The 18,214-nt window shown below is 42.2% G+C and overlaps 4 protein-coding genes across 7 annotated transcripts in view; 2 read left to right on the forward strand and 2 right to left on the reverse strand.

Moving 5' to 3' along the window:
* Nlg3 (Neuroligin 3) overlaps nt 1-2,175 on the forward strand; it is a 5,761-nt gene extending 3,586 nt beyond the window's left edge. The window contains exons 4-5 of one of the 2 annotated variants that reach the window (XM_026811686.1): nt 255-699; nt 1,069-2,175. In XM_026811686.1, the coding sequence (XP_026667487.1) occupies nt 255-699; nt 1,069-1,109 (486 nt within the window). In that variant the 3' untranslated portion in view covers nt 1,110-2,175. Of the gene's footprint in view, nt 1-254 lie in introns of both variants that reach the window. The other variant, XM_026811685.1, reaches the window with a different exon arrangement.
* Nucleotides 2,176-2,573: 398 nt separating this feature from the next.
* Nucleotides 2,574-11,214, reverse strand: Rab6 (RAS oncogene family member Rab6). Of its 3 annotated transcripts, none has more exons than XM_026811687.1 (6): nt 10,952-11,214; nt 10,289-10,347; nt 9,774-9,933; nt 9,491-9,696; nt 9,345-9,411; nt 2,574-6,968 (listed from the first exon to the last, which is right to left on the reverse strand). In XM_026811687.1, exons 1-6 carry the CDS (start codon nt 11,019-11,021, stop codon nt 6,892-6,894), a joined length of 639 nt encoding a protein of 212 aa, XP_026667488.1. In that variant the 5' UTR covers nt 11,022-11,214; the 3' UTR covers nt 2,574-6,891. The 3 variants fall into 3 exon arrangements, with proteins under 3 accessions (XP_026667488.1, XP_017876226.1, XP_017876227.1); XM_018020737.2 differs by having other exon boundaries at nt 2,574-6,965; nt 10,952-11,211; XM_018020738.2 differs by lacking the exon at nt 2,574-6,968 and adding an exon at nt 7,709-9,019 and having other exon boundaries at nt 10,952-11,206.
* A 235-nt stretch (nt 11,215-11,449) lies between these two features.
* Nucleotides 11,450-13,410, reverse strand: LOC108622688 (protein FAM8A1). Its single transcript, XM_018020736.2, has 5 exons — nt 12,836-13,410; nt 12,600-12,746; nt 12,239-12,359; nt 12,055-12,178; nt 11,450-11,991 (listed from the first exon to the last, which is right to left on the reverse strand). Exons 1-5 carry the CDS (start codon nt 13,017-13,019, stop codon nt 11,653-11,655), a joined length of 915 nt encoding a protein of 304 aa, XP_017876225.1. The 5' UTR covers nt 13,020-13,410; the 3' UTR covers nt 11,450-11,652.
* Nucleotides 13,411-13,572: 162 nt separating this feature from the next.
* Nucleotides 13,573-18,214, forward strand: part of krz (beta-arrestin protein kurtz) — a 27,933-nt gene continuing 23,291 nt past the window's right edge. Inside the window, exon 1 of the mRNA XM_018020750.2 lies at nt 13,573-13,948. The gene's annotated coding sequence lies outside the window, so the exon portion shown is untranslated. The remainder of the gene's footprint in view (nt 13,949-18,214) is intronic.

Genomic DNA, 18,214 nt, shown 5'->3' on the forward strand with positions numbered 1-18,214 from the left:
TGTTTATCCATAGTAAACTTGCGTGTTATGTATCCCTGCTCTTTCGACGAAAATTAATTCCGACCAGTACGATACCCATGTCCAAATTTAATACGTCCGCAAAGGGTTAATAGTAAACATCCTAATTTCTACTCACTGACTTACACGTATAAAATGATAAAGTGAGTAGAAATTGTTACACAAACAGAAATCGGGTTTGCTATGCGAGTTCGATTCGTGGAATAAAATAATTGTTCGCATGAATGTAATCGCAGGTGCCACCCAGGTTCATCCAGAGGATACCGACGACGACCAGAATGACCACGGCAGAAGTGACCGTCGCTGAGAGGAAGGAGAACGTGACGACGGCGATGCCGAGCGAGCTGACCTTCGAGGATTCCACCGTCCAGCCGGAAGACGGGTTCGCGGCTTACTCGACGGCGCTCAGCGTGACGATAGCGATTGGCTGCAGTCTGCTGATCCTCAACGTGTTGATATTCGCCGGCGTTTATTACCAGCGGGACAAGAGCAATCAGCACAACTGTTCGAAGAAGAGGCAGGAGAACGGACAGATGCCTAACAATATCTGCGGCGATCTGGACACGAAGACGGCCGAGAGGCATCATATTCAACATATACCGCCGCCGGAGTTCGCCGACCTGCAGAACAACAGTTGCCACGTGCCGATGCCACCGCCGCCGCCGAAGAACACGAAACCGGGTAAGCCGGGGCAGAATTTGATCATCAGTCCGAATCAGTTGCAACAGGAGAGCATGGCGATGACTGGGACAGGTACTTTGAAGAAAGGCCACAATCATCAGCAACAAGTGATGGACGAGCTGAGGGTCTGACTCCACGAGCACCTCGTCGGTGTAAAAAAACTCTTAACAGGAAGCTCGGGGGTGTCTAGACTTATCGTCGGAACCTTCGCTTGCGGGGGGTGTCGGGGTTCGAACTGAACGTTCTGAGACATCTCGTCGCGAGACTCTCGACGCTCCGACGGCAGCGACGAATTGTAGTACTTTCTTCGAGGTCTGTCAGGTCACATCGAAAACGGTTCTAACAAATCGATCCATCTATTCTTTGTAGAAGTTATGTGTTCAAGTCGCGGCAATTGCGAGGGACGTTAGACTGAGCCCGGTGAGTGACACGGACGAGTGACAAGTCCGGCTCGTTATAACCCTTTTCTACTTATTACGAGAGAGTGAGAGAGAGACGGAAGAGAAACCATGCGACCAACTGCCGAACAATTCGCGTAATCTTCGACGTAGGAAATAAACGAGACGATTCCCCGAGACAATTAGTTCCCGAACGTCTTTTGTATATCTCAACCAAATATTTGTTTCCGATTCGGACGTTATGTCGTAACAAATTATGGTGTAACAAATTCAACGAGGCGAGCGAGAGGCGACGTGATAGAAATTTACAGAGAGGATCCGAGTCGACCCGTTCGTACGAAAGATTCCAGACGTCGAAGCCTCGAGCGAGACCTGTCGTCGGCGTTTCCGGCGGTCCACGTAACTTCCATTCTTCTATTGTTCACCTAAATTAGTTGGAGCATCTTCGACGAGATAAAGAAACTGAATTACGAATCGATCGCCCGATCATCTGCCACTGCCATCGAAACGTAGGAACCTCGTGATTCAAGAAGCTGGAAGTAGCGTCGATCGGCTTAACTGCTCAATAAAAAATAAAAATAAAAAATAAGAAAGATAACGCAGATTCTCCTCCTTTCTTTTCTAAACGGATTGGCGAAAGATCGATTGCACGATCTTTGTCGTTAAAAACTAATTAACAGCATACTGCCAACTGACCGGAAGCGAACTCTTTCAGAGACGCGAGTCAATACGAAGCGGTCAGAGAACGTTGATCGCGTGTACAGTCGTAGCCGCGATTCGAGCAGGGATAAAAAAAAAAAGAAACGGAGATTGCGCGTTTTTAGTCCGATTTTTTAGAGCGCGACCACCACGTCAAATGGTAGGGGGAACGGGTTCGGAGGATTGTAAATAATTAAGCGAATAATTAAACTTAGTGGTTCATCGGGTCGCTGATATCCTGGCGAAAGCTCTGCGGGCGAGGAATCTGATTGTAATTGCACTTGTGTCAAGTAACGAGACGGTGTGTCAGCATAGAAACACTGGACGTAATTTTAAATTTGTATATAATTGACATTACAATAAACTGTGTAAACAATGATTAAAATGCCACCCTCCATCCCACCGTCAATCTTTATCATAAATCATGTATAAAATCAGGTATCATCGAAATTATAAAAAAAATTGAAAGCCGGAATTCTTCGTTGAATGGTACTCTTCGCAAATCGATAACTCATCCGAGAGAATGCAATAATTAAAGTGCATGCATGGCGAAGAATATGGGAATCCGAATAAATAAATAAATGAGAAAGTATTCGCGTCGCGAATTATATTATATGCGTTACGTACGTTCAATTAATCGGAGCATCGCAGTCGATCAATTAACTTTTATTATGTTCGCCAACAATGAATCACGGATGCACTTAAACAACAGACCCCGTCAAACAGCCACGATCGACTGCAATGTGGGATATATCGTGAAATAAATAAAACCAGAGATGGCTTGTGAACACAATCTTTATTCGTTCGTTTGAAGCTCTATTAGTTGAATTATGAACGTACAGTTACGAGAAGGTAAGCTCGTTTCGAACCGAGGCCAAGGTACGTATTCCTATTTCAACCCAAATCGATAGAAAAAAAAATTAGCTTACTTAAATTATTTAATCACACGTTCCACTGATATATCGAGAATAAAACTGATGCTATATCGAAGAGCTTATCAATTTAATTAATTCGGAACTAATAATTTTTCACTGCATTTTTATCCTCACCTTCTATTGTTTAATATGAACGAATTCAACGATAAATCCTCGCAAACGTGGATGCCATTAATTCCAGCGAATTCTCAACCCAATTAACACGAATTACAGGAATGTAATTGCATCGCTTTAATACAATCATATTTGTATACGCATACTCTGCTTAATCTAAACTGCCGACACAGGGAAAACAGTGCGAAATTAGTTTGTTCGGTTTGAGTGAATCAAATCTCGGGGGTGATCGATTGAAGCGATTTTCACGGGAGGCATCTTATAACTTCGGTTTTAATTAGCAGCAATATTTGCCAGACTTACCCAATTATTTCTGCTCCACTCGACGGCGGCAGCGATGCTGTCGGAAAAAGTTCTCCGGCGAAACGAAAAAGTTGTTCGCAGGCTTTGGATAATTATGCCCCCATCGCGATTCAAATTAATAGGACACGAAACGAGGGAAAAAGGAGTGTACAGAAAATCCGAGAAATTAAACAGTCGGCTTCTCGCGTTCCCGCGGAAACTTCTACAAGGGCTCCTTTGTTTTTCTTTCCGTTCGCTGGAGAACCCTTCCGAGCCCCGGAACAACTGAAACCGGCTTTCCACGTAGCATCATCTCAATCTCTCACGAATCGCTGTACGTACAATCCGCTCGTTTACACTAACGGTTCGGTTAGGCATCGTACTGATTGGATTAAGCAGACTATGCAGTCTCTATCATCGAGATCCATCAAGATTCAGTATGACGAATTAGAATTGAACGCGTTATGGATGCGAAACGTCTGCTCCGATAGGACCATGATTGCACTGCCGTTTTGTACCTCTGATTAAATCGCCCTACTGCTCTAATCGAACGATTACGATACTCTCCCTATAAACGTACGCCGTTGATTTATTACTCAGAAAACCATAAACAGTCTCGATTGGTATAAAAAATTATGAAAATCAACTGGAATGAAACTGCGTTAAGTAATCTCGGTTCGAAATGAGCTATATGTGTGTAATAGTACCAACACCTTTTTCATCGCAATTCGTTGTATCCTGGACAAACAACGTCCATTAATGTTTCTGTAAATGCGATGAAATCAGCGTTCGTCTGTGCGTGCTACAGCTAAATATGAAATCTCGAGTCCGCTACTTGCTAGAATTATCGCTACGGCAAACAAATTCAGAGGGCATAGCAAAGATCCTGATGATGATCCGCGATAGCTATTATATAGATCTACATAACTGTGAGTCGTAAATGCACTTGAGACCTCCGTTCTAGTCGGGACGTTCATTAATGATCACTGCGTATTTCTATGCGAATTTAATTTATCATCTAATCGCAGATTTTCTCCCACGCACTTTCTATGATTGTTTCGCGAAATCCGCAGTAGTGATGCAGGTACAAACTGGCGAAGGAGCGGCCCTCGACGGATTTCATCGCTCGAATGAGAATGAACAATCACTGATGTTTATTTTCAATTATATTTCTTGCAAGATCTCGTTCGATCACGTTAAACAAAAGCGTACATCGGTTGCCTATTTTTATGTTTAAATGTATCGGAGAAACTGAAAGCCTTCAGGCGTGTCTCCCTTAACCCTTCGAGCCCCGAATCAAACTCGGCAACGAGAAAAACATTCTACGAACATACAAAATATCGGTACAAAAGTATGAAATCGAATTTTACCGTATCATCCACCTTCACCCGTCGCCTAAGGCTACGTAACGCGAAATGGAACAAAGGCTCGTACGACCACGGCGGCTGGAAGGGTTAACCGTCACAATCAATAAATATATCGCGTCCTAACGCCTACGTTAAGTTTGACAATTTAATTGCAAAGAGACGATACAGCGAATACCTCTATTTAACTAATAAACATTGGCTACGATAACATTACCACAGAACGCGGCCCTGCCTTGCAAATTACATTCGCAAGTGTCCCCTTCCCTTCCTCCCTCCCTCAATCAATCTCTCCCCCCCGAGACGTTACAAATCATCGCTATCGTCAAATCTTCGATCCCTTTCGCCACGGAGTGCAACGCACAGCGAAACTTCTTTTACATAAAAATCAATACCTCTGTGTGTGTGTGTGTGTGTATGTGTGTATATGTGTGAACAATTCGATACGTGTAAAAGAACGAAAGAAACCGAATAAATTAAGGAACAGCGAATTCTCTTCTATTTTTTTTACACACACGTTATTACAGCTTGATCGTCGCCGAGAGCTCGGTAATTAATTTCTACTGCGCTGCAGCGAAAGGGTGGAACCGCAACCGAAAGGATAAGGGTCCCAATGCGAAGAAGCGAGCACAGAAACGATCGTCGAACAATCGTTCCGACTAGATCGGCATACTTCTACTTAGATTCATTCGCCAACGGGAAAGAGACGCTCGCTGCATCCTCGAACAACGCCGAGATTGCGATCTCAGGAATAATTTCCTTTAGAGGAAACAGGCCAGAGAGGATGATGATTCCGTGAGGATTGCAGCGAGAATATCTTCTCCGTGAAACGCGAGGCTGAAAGAAAGAAAACGCGTCGAGTGCTACGAATCCCCTAACAATTTTAGGCGGCTTTCGTATTGTTTCGACATCTCGAATAAACGGTTTCATGTACGATTCGTAGCGAACGACCTCGAAGAGCTGCACGGTGAACGCTACGCGACACAAGGGGCTGCGCTAGAGAGACGGTTTTTAACGTTCAGAAGAAACAGCGTTAATGCGTGTAGAGCTCGCGTTTAAAGCACGGCGGATTATTGAGTTGCAATCGTTTCTTTCTTACATCCCTCGTGACAGAAGCCTTATCACATCAATAACGAGAGCGCGGGAGAAATGATTCTCCGTGCTCTCCAGAAATTGCGTCTACCATCTCATTCGTTCGTTTCTAAACTCTAATTAGCAGATGTAAAATTGGCCCGCTTCCCTCGTGGCACTCTAGATCAACGAATATCGCGCTCGAACCCAGTTTCACCTCATCCGTAATTTTTTTTTTACGGTACGCTATTATAACTCGCTTATATATGCTTCGTTCAGTGTGTGTGTATGTGTCTATGTGAGTGTTTAGAAGCTTCAGTCTCCTCGATGAAACGCGAACATTACGTTTCGTCGCGACGCACAGGATTCGTTCATTGATTAGCGCATTTCGTTTTATGCGTTTTTTATTTATAAAGAAACAATGTTACTTTCTTTCTTGGTAAACGTTTACTAAAGGAATCGTAATTGATAGATAATTTCCGAGCAAATGAATCTCTCCTTCCCCAATCGATGAACGCATCTCGTCGCTGGCTAATTTGTCGAGATTATCGAAAAACGTCTATAAAGATTGTTTAATTACGATTACAATATTATAAACCTTGAACAATTCGTCGTTATCGCAGACTCGGCAATAATATAACATGTCCTACTGGTAAATTGTTTAGCAACTGATTCGGAAATAGGTCGCTCGATTCCTCGATTCTCACGACCTCGGGGCTGATGAAACAGTTTTACTTTCAGTCGTTTAAGTCTGGCGCATCATCTCGTCGCATCTAAACTCTTCTCGGTGCCTTGTGCGTGTTATTTGTTTCTCACTTCGAAGACGATGATAGGATCAAAAGGAATTTCTAACTAATATAAATGAGCGAAATCACCCTGGCAATTATCATATCTGCCTTTGGAACACCGAAAATCTTGATATGTACAGTGACGAAAATCAGTTTTGCTTATTGCTTCGATCGTGCGCGAAAAAAGCTACCCTATCATCGATACGAATCGAGATTTCTGATTTGCACCGTCGAAACCGTCGAAGAGTATCCGGCGGATACAATTCGCGAGAAGCTATATTTATCATCCCTTGGGATTTTGAAAAAAATCGCGGTATGGTAGAACGACTTGAACGAGACTTATACGGAATGTATTCGGTGGTGAAGAACGATGTGAAACTTTGACTCGTGCCTTTTGTCGCGCGTTAACTCACGGGCCACGATGTAGACATCAGAAGAAGCCAGCGTCTTGTTAATAGTACGTGATGATTTTTGGTTCGTATCAGAGAATGTCTCAAGGAGTTAGCATTATTTTTAGCTGCACACTGACAAAACCACCTCCCTAGCAAATGCATCCGCTCTCCCCCTCGGACTCGGACCCGTTCTGCATCGGTGACTGATTCTGCAAATCGACAGCTGCTTTCGTGTGTTAAGGCGTTATCACAGTGACTATTTTACTTCTTCCAATTTTTCATTTAACCGTCGCACACATTCAACCGTGACATTCAGCTACTGAGCTTCATTCAGACCAAAAAGGGATCAGTATGACCGACCGATCGCACATGTAAAAAATGAGAAAACGTTAGGCCTTGAGAAAACTGTATTTAATTCTGATACCGTTCATCGTGTTCAGGCAGCGGTCAGCTATCGTACAAATCACATATAATTCTTAAATATTAAAACAATCGGTACCACGATTCCGATACGTATCGAAAGCTACAGTGAACAGTGAGCGGACTCGAATTTTTTTAAACGGTATTTAAATTACGTTTTTTAGGCAGCACAATTAAATTCGAAGATTTAGTCCCAAAGACTGAGTGTCGATACTTGTTTCTCATTTCGTAAGCTAGAATAAATGCTGATTTAAAAAGCGTTATAAAATTGAAATCCTTCAAAAACGGGACGGAGCATTCCCTTATTAATTACAGTGGAATTTTACAGCCACGAAGCACCTTAATTAAAAATCATATAAGTGCCGTTTCGTCACATATTTCACGATGTACAAAGCGTTTTATATATAAAACCTATATATATGTATGTATATAGATATATATATGTGTATGTATATAAAAGCAATAAATAAAGAAAAATATAATAGAAACGAGGAAATATGAACAAGGAGAAACGAGGTTTGTAAAAAAAAAACAATGTACGAAAAATAATAATGCTATTGGTTTGTTTTTTATATAAATTAAAATATTACAATAATTATTAACAAAAATGTCACAATATCATAATAGCATTCTGTCTGTCCATATCCCAGATTTTAAGTTAAATATAAAAACTCGATTCCTGTCAGAATTTCTTTTACTAAATACTCGATCTGTTTTAAATATCATCGCGTGATTCTTTTCATGTTTATGTTCGAAACGTATAAATAATACTTCGATAGAAATGCAATGTATTAATTTATGCCGCGACTGTACGAGCACGGAAACCATTATGCGTGTGAGCAATATAATCCTTAAAGTGTACGTAAAAAAATTGAGATGCTGATTCAACGTCGTCCAATTTCATCTTCCTCTCTCTCTCTCTCTCTCTCTCTCTCTCTCACTCTCTCTCTCTCTCTCTCTCTCTCTCGGTTTGTCTGCAGTACGCACGCAGGTACACATCGTACGGATTCTCTTTTATACTAATCAGTTCGCGCTTAATTCGAACGCTGCGAAATTCTTATTGCTCGATGATGCGATCGATTCGAATCAATGAAGAATAGTCGTCGTTTACTAGTATCTCTCGACTGCATTTACGCAATACGTAATCCCATGGCCTGGCCATTAGTTTTAACCCGTATTGCAACTTATATATACATCACTATAAATACAGATAGTATATAAATATATATATAAGTGCACCATTTCTCATGCAGTCACAGTACTGATCATGCATACGACTAGTACCTCATTTATTATTATTATTATTATTATCCGTTTTGTTTTTTGTCATCTCAGAATGCAGAACGCGACGAATTTCAACTTAAAAATTATCATGAGTATCCGTAATAAGTAAAAACAATTCGATTGTTAAAAGTTTTGTCTTGCGATCAATAGAAATGTCGGAGCGCTATCTAGGATTGTTGACTACGTTAAAAAAAAAATAAGCGACAGGTTTAAATAAATTCGATTGCGTGAGGACGATTATGATTTACTAGTACGCACAAACACGTTATTGTGTAAAAGCAGTCTGCTTAAGCTACCGTGTGATATTTAACTCATATTTTTTTGACTTTTTCTTTATCATTTTGTTTCACGAAGGAGAGATTAATAGCTATTCTCAGTACAGTGCTGTTACTTTCCGCGTGGCTTGCGAGAAGGCCCCCCAGAATGCATGTCACTGGCCTAGCGTTTAATTCATAAATTAACTTAGATCAGTGTCTCGTATCTACCCGTTAGGCTGACCGGTGGTTTAACATGCACAACTGCTCTCCGATGCTTTCAGTTCGATCGGTGTGTCCTTGAGAACTACTTCTTGCACTACAGGTTTAGCAACACATTAAGGAAAACACAAAAAGATAACAGAAAATAAATGGTTAATCGTGTTAAGCAACGTAATAAAATGATCGAAAGAAATTTTCATAACCGATATATGCACGGTGTGTTCAAACACGACCCAGACGACTTCGTATGATACATAAAAGATTCACTGGAAATCAATAGAACGAATGTGAACGAGATCGGGGACGTGGGGCATCTCGGGGTGCTGTGTTCGAAAAAATAAATGATCCCTGACTAATCATATATGTATATATATATATGTACCATGCAAATGTGCAGATCACATATCTTACGCAAAGGATACTGTCTTCGGGCGGCTTGTTCTCAGTGGAATCCATCCCTGGTAAGGCTGCCGCCACTCTTCTAAAGAGCTTGTCAATCGACAGAACATCGTTAATTAACTTGGTCGAATTACATTTGACAGTGAATTAGCTAACGTCTGATAATTACCTGCTTCACATTGTATCCAGCTTTAGCACTAGTTTCAATGAACATCACATTTAACTCCTTGGCTTTTCGTTCACCCTCCTCCATCGAAACTTGTCTCTTATCACCCAAGTCTGTCTTATTACCCACTAGCATAATAATTACATCACTACCCCTTTCAGTCCGCACGTCGTCGATCCATTTTGACGTTTGATGATACGAGTTCGCATCTGTGTAAACATTTCCACTTGAGCAAACCGGCGACAACAAACTACCGGCTACCCGTTTATCTAAACATGAGACTTACTAGTGATGTCGTATACCACGACTGCCACGGTGGAGTCTCTAATGTAACTGGGTATCAAAGATCGAAATCGTTCTTGACCAGCAGTGTCCCACAGCTGTAATCTCACGGTCCTATCCTCCAGATACATCGTTTTGCTCAAGAAATCTATACCTATCGTTGCCTGGAATAAGCGAGGGGAACGTTTCGATGATGATTTTTATTAAAACGACGCCTCGAAACCCAAATACACCTTAACTCTAAAAGACGGTCTCATTCTACTCCAGCCTCTTACCAAATAAAATAATCTCGAAGCGATATGAAATGGAGAAAATATATAAGAAATCCTACGAGGTCATTGGAAACTAGTAAAGCGATGATCTCAGAAATTTAGAAAGTATAAAAACAGAGGACGAGAAACTGTCCTACTTAAAAGAACAAAGAAAAATCACATCTGGTAATTCGAGGTATTATAAATAAATGTTCGTGTATATACGTAAAACGTACGCATATACTGCAAAACCATTAGTAGTTCATACCTGATACGTGTTGTCAAAGCTGTCATACATAAACCGTGTGATAAGAGAAGTTTTTCCAACTGTAACATCAAATCACACGATTAATGCAACGAATTTACTACTTATTGTTATTAAAAAGAAGAAAAAAGAAACGATTATTAAAATCCCTCGTTCAAAATACACTTCGAGTACATATGATAATGAGTCATTAGGTATAGAAAAATTGATAGAGATAAAAAATGAATTTATATCGAGACAGCCGATTTATTCGAATTCATTTGGATTTTAGCATTGCGAGGTTCCAATGTAATAAATATGATATTACGCGAGAGAGTTGCTTGGAAAAATTATGAATTTTAATGGGCGGCAGAGATATATTTGAAGAAAAAGCGACGGTATTCGGTAGCGGGGCGGAGGTAGCATCGCGAATTTCGTTAATTCTGCATGAACGACACGGGGACGGTGATAACGAGAACGACGCCGAATTCGATCGGAACGATAAAGTCGCACAGTGACCAGAAATATTGATCTATAACCTAGAATGATGATTGAAAGGGGCGCACAGGAGCGAAGCTCTGATAACGAAACTCGTTAAAATTGATCGCGGGTACGTAGCGCGTCGTCGAACTGAATTAATCCCGGCGATACAAGCGTACGACGGAAGTCTGTGAGTAAAACACTTACCGCTTTGTTCACCGAGAAAGACGAGCTTAAATTTACGCAACGGGTTTCCAAAATCACCCGAGGACGACATTTTCTTCGTATATTCGAACTGTCGCACGATAAATGATAAGTACTGATCGACGTTCAATCAATTTAACCGATGCGACGAGTCATCAATTTTCGCGACGAAATCATTTAACTTGACAGATCGCAAAGCCACTCCTTCCTACGCTCGCAAGGCAGCCACGTTTAACTGGGAAGTGACGTCATTGTATTAGTGGCTAGCAGCCTGGAAGAGAGAGTATCAGAATGCCCATCTACTACCAGATGGCAGTAAAAATCCACCCACGCGAAGGTCACCGCGTTCGCTTCAAGTACGCGCGCGGTCCTTTCGATTCCGCCTACAACCGCCTCGATCGTCTCATTTGCAAATTGCCAAGAATTAAACATAAAAAAAATCAGCGGGACTTGGAATTCCGTAAGGATTTCGCATGATCCAGGTTGTACAACGCACAGAAGTTAAATTATAAAACGTTTTATTATCAACTGCATTAAATAGAATCTGTACAACCGAAATTATTCGAACTTGTAAGGGTGTTTCGATCAGAATCACATAGCGCCCTTCGGGACGTAATTAAAAAAAATACTTGGAGGTGCATCATCCTCTCGCGCATACGATATATACATACAAGGTAAATGGATCGATCGATCGTTTCAAACATTCACTGTTGATGATGTCTGTTGTTGTTCAGATTCCTATAAGGATCCTCGACGACGATCGAGTTACAAAGTAGATCGTGAACGGTTCTGTTGAACCTGAAGAAGAACAGGGCGAAGCACACGGGGAACAGAAACGCTAGGATCATGTTTTTCACGACCGACCGGCCTAGGGCGAGCGGTAAGCCTAAATCAGTTCCTGGTGAAACTAGAACGACGTCAGGATCGTCTGGTCTGTCGACGGGTGTCACGTTACGACACTGAATCACCCTTAACCCCATCATGAACTTGCCAGGCGTCGCGCCACCGATGAGACCGTACATACCGTGTTGCAGCCAATACGCCTAAAACACATTTTCCATCCGGTTCAACCGATCCTGTTCGACTTTACGATCTAACGTGCTCACCTCGAAGATGCACACTATCACACGATGAATTATCTCTAACACTAATATACCGTAGGTCATTTCCAGTGCCATTTTATAATCGATCCTCAAATTAGCTTTGACCAAATCTAAATCATCTATGTCTCTAAAACACGTGATATTTAATAAATAAGAGTAAACTAGTTGGAAGTCGAATTTTACGTACATAAAGTCGAAAACGTCGATAGCGACAAAAGTGATTGAGAACTTTAGAAGAAACAGCATGGTCGCGTCGATGAACTCTGCTGCGAATCGTTTCCATATCGGAGGGATCCGGTATTCGAAACCTAAAACGATCGGCTTCTTAAACATCTTTCTGGACAGTGATCGTGTCGTTAAATGATGCGGATGACGACAATGTACGCTCGAAAAATACTGCATTCATAAAACCGTCGTATAGTTCCACTGGTCTCGGACGTAACGCAGTTATATAGAATGCAATACCTTTGCGACAGTAACACACATAATACTAGCTGAACCTCTGTTGGAACGTGATGGACACAGGAGATATCGTTATGACCTTCTACCTTCGGCTCCGGGGAGCTGGAACGGAGCTGCGACGTTCGCCTGTGGCCTCCTTTGCCTGAGCGGATCGCTTTCTTGGCTGTTAACGTCGATAATTAATCTATGGGCGTTCGCTACGTTCGGTACTTGCGACGAGAACGACGGCACACCTGTAATTATTCTATTTTATAGAATAACATTACGTTAAGTGACAGTTCTCGGGACGATCGACTGGGATGAGATGTAACCACGATCTTACCAGCCGAAGGATTCATGATTTGTCCGCACATAAAATAATATGGAAACATCGCTGCCATGCTTTGCCAAGCGTACGCTTCGTGCAACCATTTCTCTAATTTCTTAAAATATTCCGTACGCTCCTCGGCGGCTGTCATCTGACATTTCTCTTCCTTTTTCGTATCCTCGTTTTTGTTATCATCCATGTTTGACAAAACCAGAATTCGTTCGGTTTCAGAATTAATGATAAGACGTATGTTTACTTGAGACAGCGAACAGGTAAGGTTCCTCGATCCACGTTAATTTTTATTCGATAACGAGGAGATTAAATATCGCCAACGTCGATCTTCATAGCAGATTCCAAATTGTCCACGTAATCGTTGATCACTTTTTCAAAATAATTCACCGACGGTATTAGAAAATTTGTTTGATTCCATCGTTTGACCAGAAACTCCTATTGGCCAATCCTCAGTTAAAAACATCGAGGCATTGCGATTCGACAGAAACACGCAATTCTGCTCGAACGTTTCTGCGAGAAAACCGAACGGCCCACATATGTGCAAGTATGCAACCAGCTGGGATGCGATTACATATGCGCGTATATAAATAAGAATATTTAATTAATCCATCGACACCGTTCGACGATTGAAATTAAATTTAGAACGAACGATTTAAATGAAAAGTACGTACATATAAGTACGATGCGTTCGGTCTCGACTGACGAGTTTATAAAATAAAAAAAAGAACGAATTACTCGTCCAATGGGGAGGGCGAACAGAAAATTACCAAATTTTGGGAAATGATCGGATCCGATGGCACGACTGAAACCGAATAAAAGCACTAGGCCGCGGCTGTGTCAAACGAGATGCCGCAGTTCGTAGTTCGTACTGCGGCGCTGGCTTCTCAGGACATGACGTACCCGAAGCATTCGTGCAGTAATCACGGTCAGAGGACGTTTCCGAGTCGGCTCTTTCTGTATTTCACGTTTTCGAAATAGATAAGACCGAACCGGGCGGGTGTCGCGTCAACGTCGTGCCCTGCGTCGAACGAGCTCGCTTGACCGCGAACGTTCCGAGTGACAAGTTTCGCCGTTGTTGAAAAGGGTGTGGGCCACGACGCCAGGAGAAACGTTTAGGTAAGATCCGCGTTAACTTAACGACGAACAACAATTGCCTGATCGGCCTTAGTTCGTCACCGCTTGGAAAACAAACCGACGGAATCGAGAGTCGATTAAAAATCGTACGACGAGGGTGCGAGATATTTCGGCGCGCACGAACCGGAGGCACGGCGCTCACGCGTCAAATCCCGAAGAACGTCGCGGCGGAATTCTGAGAATACGGTGTGACCCGAACGAAAAATCGAATCTCCCTCTTTCGCGGTATAAACAAATTGCCGAAACGCGTGGTAACTCGTCGGTCCGACGAGCTGAACCGAACGAGAACGGAATTAACGTTTTCCGTTGGGAAACGTAAGAGCGAATTCGATTAATGCGCGGCAATTGAACGTTCGATTCGACGAATGCAGAGCATAGGTTAACATCGCCATGTGACTCAGGAGTTACGTACGCGGCTATACAATGTGCAAATTCTCAATTTCATCGTGACTGTTCCTCCATTGTATTTTATAATAACAAACATTACGCGAGACCGAGGAATCGTGACGAAAGGGGGATCTTCTATGAACGCTTCGAAACGCGCCGTGGATCCGCGGAAAGTCCACGAGAGATGATAATAATAAAAGTTTAATTGAACGTCGCGAAAATCGATTCGCGATCCACGTGGCGCGAGCAGTTGAAAAAATGAGAAAAGTAGTCGGCGAGTTTGTAAAAACGTCGCGCGAAACGACGTGCCGGGGGATCGACCGGACCGAGATTTAGCCGGCGATGCTGCGGATCGCTTAAATCCCCTCGCATGGGTTCGACCGAACGCCGCGCGCCGTAGCCTCCCATCGATCCGCTTTTAGTCCACGCAACCCGCGACCGATCTCGTCTGAGAACCTTTCCGATGGCCACCGTCGCCGTCCTCCTCCTCCTCCTCCTGCTGCCGTGTTCCGAAAATAAAAGGTGACAAAAGCGGAATTGGCATGGAAAAATGCCGGGGCGCGCCGTGAATAAAACCCGAGGGTTTACTCCAAATCAGGCAGAAGGTGAACGGCCGCGGGCCATACAAAGTCCCATTCACGCGTCGTAAGCACCTCTACGATTTCGGAACCGGTTGCACCGAATTTATGGGAAAATGGCCGGGCACCGTGGGAGCGTGCGTGAACGCCTCGCGTTTTCTCACAAGGCTGGTCCCTCGCCTTAATTCGAGTCGGGACAGCTTTGCGAGATACCGCGTTGCATACTAATAACGGCAACGTGACTCTAAACGCGAAACGCGTTTCCGGTTCCGACGAATTTCGATCGTCTCGTCAATGACAATTAAGTTTTTCATAAATCCCCCTCACGCATATTCGTCGGTCTCAAAGAGAAAGATTTCCGAAAACAATAATTAAAACCCGACGGCCATTATTAAAACTCGTTTCTATTTTTGTACCTTTGTAAATGATTAACGAACGAAGATTACTCATCTATTTCTATAATTCCTGTTTCCGTTGAACGAGCTCTCGGACGTAGGGGAAGCCACGATAACGCAAATTGCCCTACTCGATACCGCACCGACGGCTTGCGGCGAGATTACAGGTCTAATCCACTCGACAAGGAAATGTAAATAGATAATCGTGCAAAAATTGGTGAAAATTTCGTGGAATAAACGCGGTTCGACTTCCACGAAAACGCAAACATAATGCAGACCAATTTAACCGTGTGATTCTAAAACGATGAGATGCAGAGATATCTAATTTTATCACTCGCTTGTTGATACGTTCGTTATCGTTGTCGTAAAGTTACGTACGCGCAGCACGCGTTAGTCTTTGCACGAAACTTAATCAAAATTTTCTGCACATCTCCGCTGCTACGTGTTCATAAAATTGCACTAAAAAAAAAAAAAGAAAAACGAAGCCGAAGTATTCGCGACTTTCGTCGCCGTTTTTTTATCACACGTTATCCGGCAAAGGGAAACAGCGGCAAAGACGTTCGCTCCTTTCAGGACAGTTCCGTCCTCGATTTTCATCCGGCGCATTTCGATTCCGATGCACACAGACTGCTGCATTTCCGTTCGAATATCACGAATCGCTCGCGATCATCCATATGCCTCCATTGCTTTCGGGGACAATGGGTTTATATTCACGGATTTCGAACGTCACGGGCCAGTGTGAAACGCGTACGCAATTTACAGTGGACGGTGATGGGTTTCGGAGATCGACTGCTCCGTTGAAAAACTAGTTAAAGTCGCGAATGGCAAGACTTTTGTTTTATTTTTCCTATTCACGTCGACGAGAAACTGGGAATTGATTATTAACGAGGAAAATCGAACGATGAATCAGTAAAAGAGAAACGAACGTCTCGTAAATTGATTAATTACGATTTTATTATTAGAAGAAGATTCAAGGATTTTCTTTCGAATACTGTAGGAATGTTTCATTCGCTTCGACGTAATTTCATGTTTTTTTATAATTAAATTGAAAATTAGTTAAGAAATTTTTATTTCGTTAAGGAACGTTGTCTCGCGGATCGAAAATGAAGCTTTGCCGACTACGGTGCAATTTCGCAAACGAGAAGCGTGAACGGATTCCATTGAAATTCCAGTCACGTGAACAGCAGCAGCGGCACAGACAATCTCCAGCAGTCTTTTCCGTGAATACCGCCCGGATGAAATCTCATTTGGATACATAGAAACCCTCCAGTCCCTGCCCGGTTTCCCAGTCGATTTCATCGGTATTCTATATTCCGGTAGAATTATTCGTTCCCGCATAAACACTGACGAACTTTGCCAGCGTGCGCGCGCGCGCGCCTAATCATCAAACGAATTTCCGACTAACCACTTGGTTTCACCTGTGCTGGACGGAAGCGACGGACGCACAGGGAGAAATAAAAGGTTTTACACAGGTGCGTTTCTATTTCACGGAAGTCCACGTATTTTCTTCCCTTTACGACCAATAAACCGACACCGGGGGAAATTTGCATTCTGATGCAGTCGTACGAAACGTCTTTTCGCATATTCCATATGACCGACTGCAATTTCCTTTTGTTTTCATTCCATGTCCAGGATTTTCTGCAACAATCGCACGATAATCACCGGGGATTAAATTCCTAATTGCCCTACTCGGCGATCATCGTTTTCTTTTACCGCACAAATAAAAGAGGATCAATTAATGAAAATCGTTAACACTCTATTACGTTCTGCATCGAATTACAGATTTATAATCTCAAATATAAATAGGTAGATTACGCGTGTACGTCGATTGAGCATGAGTATAATTAGAGATAATTTGATATGGCAGTTTATCACGAATTACTCTGTATTGCCATTGCAGCGGCGCTAATGAGGCACTTAGTGTTTTGAAATCCATGTATCGTACGGTGGAAACAGTAGATTCATACATGATCAGATACGTGCTATTACGCAATAATAATAAATACCGTTGTTTATTGCCGGAATCTTGTGTAGAAAATTTCGAGGTTCAGAGTTCACTAACGTCACGTTTTGATAAGCGATTGCGTGGATCAAAGAAAATTCGAATAACAATTAGTCGTGACATCAATCGCTTATCTATTTTTCGATTATGTAAATAGATGCTATAATATTTAATAAATTAAATACGCAGCATCTCTCAATTTTATATAAAGTATATTATTTTATTTTGTATGAAAATCTAGTATATTTGTAGAATGATAAATATTGTGGCCTCAAAAGATGTAAGGAAGATCTGCGGTGTACGTATTTTTTAATTTGAATGGTTGACATTCTTAAAATGCCGATCAATCAACGTGAATCACACGCTTCGCGATGCAGATCGCCGTTCCCGCGTCAGCGGAACAGTATCTCGAAATCGACCTATCTGAAGGATGCACGGACCGCTGATTACGCATACAATGGCTTTGCAATCCTATTGTGCGATCGCGATATTCTTAGTTCGTCATCGATCACCGATAAAGTCATGACCAGTCGATTAAGGAACGACGGTCAGCAGTCGCGGCGAGAATCATTTGCATTGATACTTGAAGAACCGGCAGCTCTTCCAGTGTTTCTAAGTGTATCTACGAGTGTAAACTGGTAGATGAAATGAAAAAGATTGAGAGTTTAATTTGTATTAAATTGCGTGCAATTGAGTTGTTGTTCATTCCTGAATGTTTCTTGTTAAGGGAAAATAATTGTCGACGAAGTCAATAATTAATCGATTCCTGAAGTATTCGAGATAGAAAAAAATTATATACAACCTTTTTTCTAAGTAATAGTAGTACCTACAACTTTTATTTAAAGCATTTCTTGATATTCTGACGAAAAAAAAATTTTTCAATTTT

The sequence above is a fragment of the Ceratina calcarata genome, unplaced genomic scaffold (genome assembly GCF_001652005.2).
Source record: "Ceratina calcarata isolate Rehan_Ccalc_2016 unplaced genomic scaffold, ASM165200v1 scaffold233.2, whole genome shotgun sequence".
Classification (NCBI taxonomy): domain Eukaryota; kingdom Metazoa; phylum Arthropoda; class Insecta; order Hymenoptera; family Apidae; genus Ceratina; species Ceratina calcarata.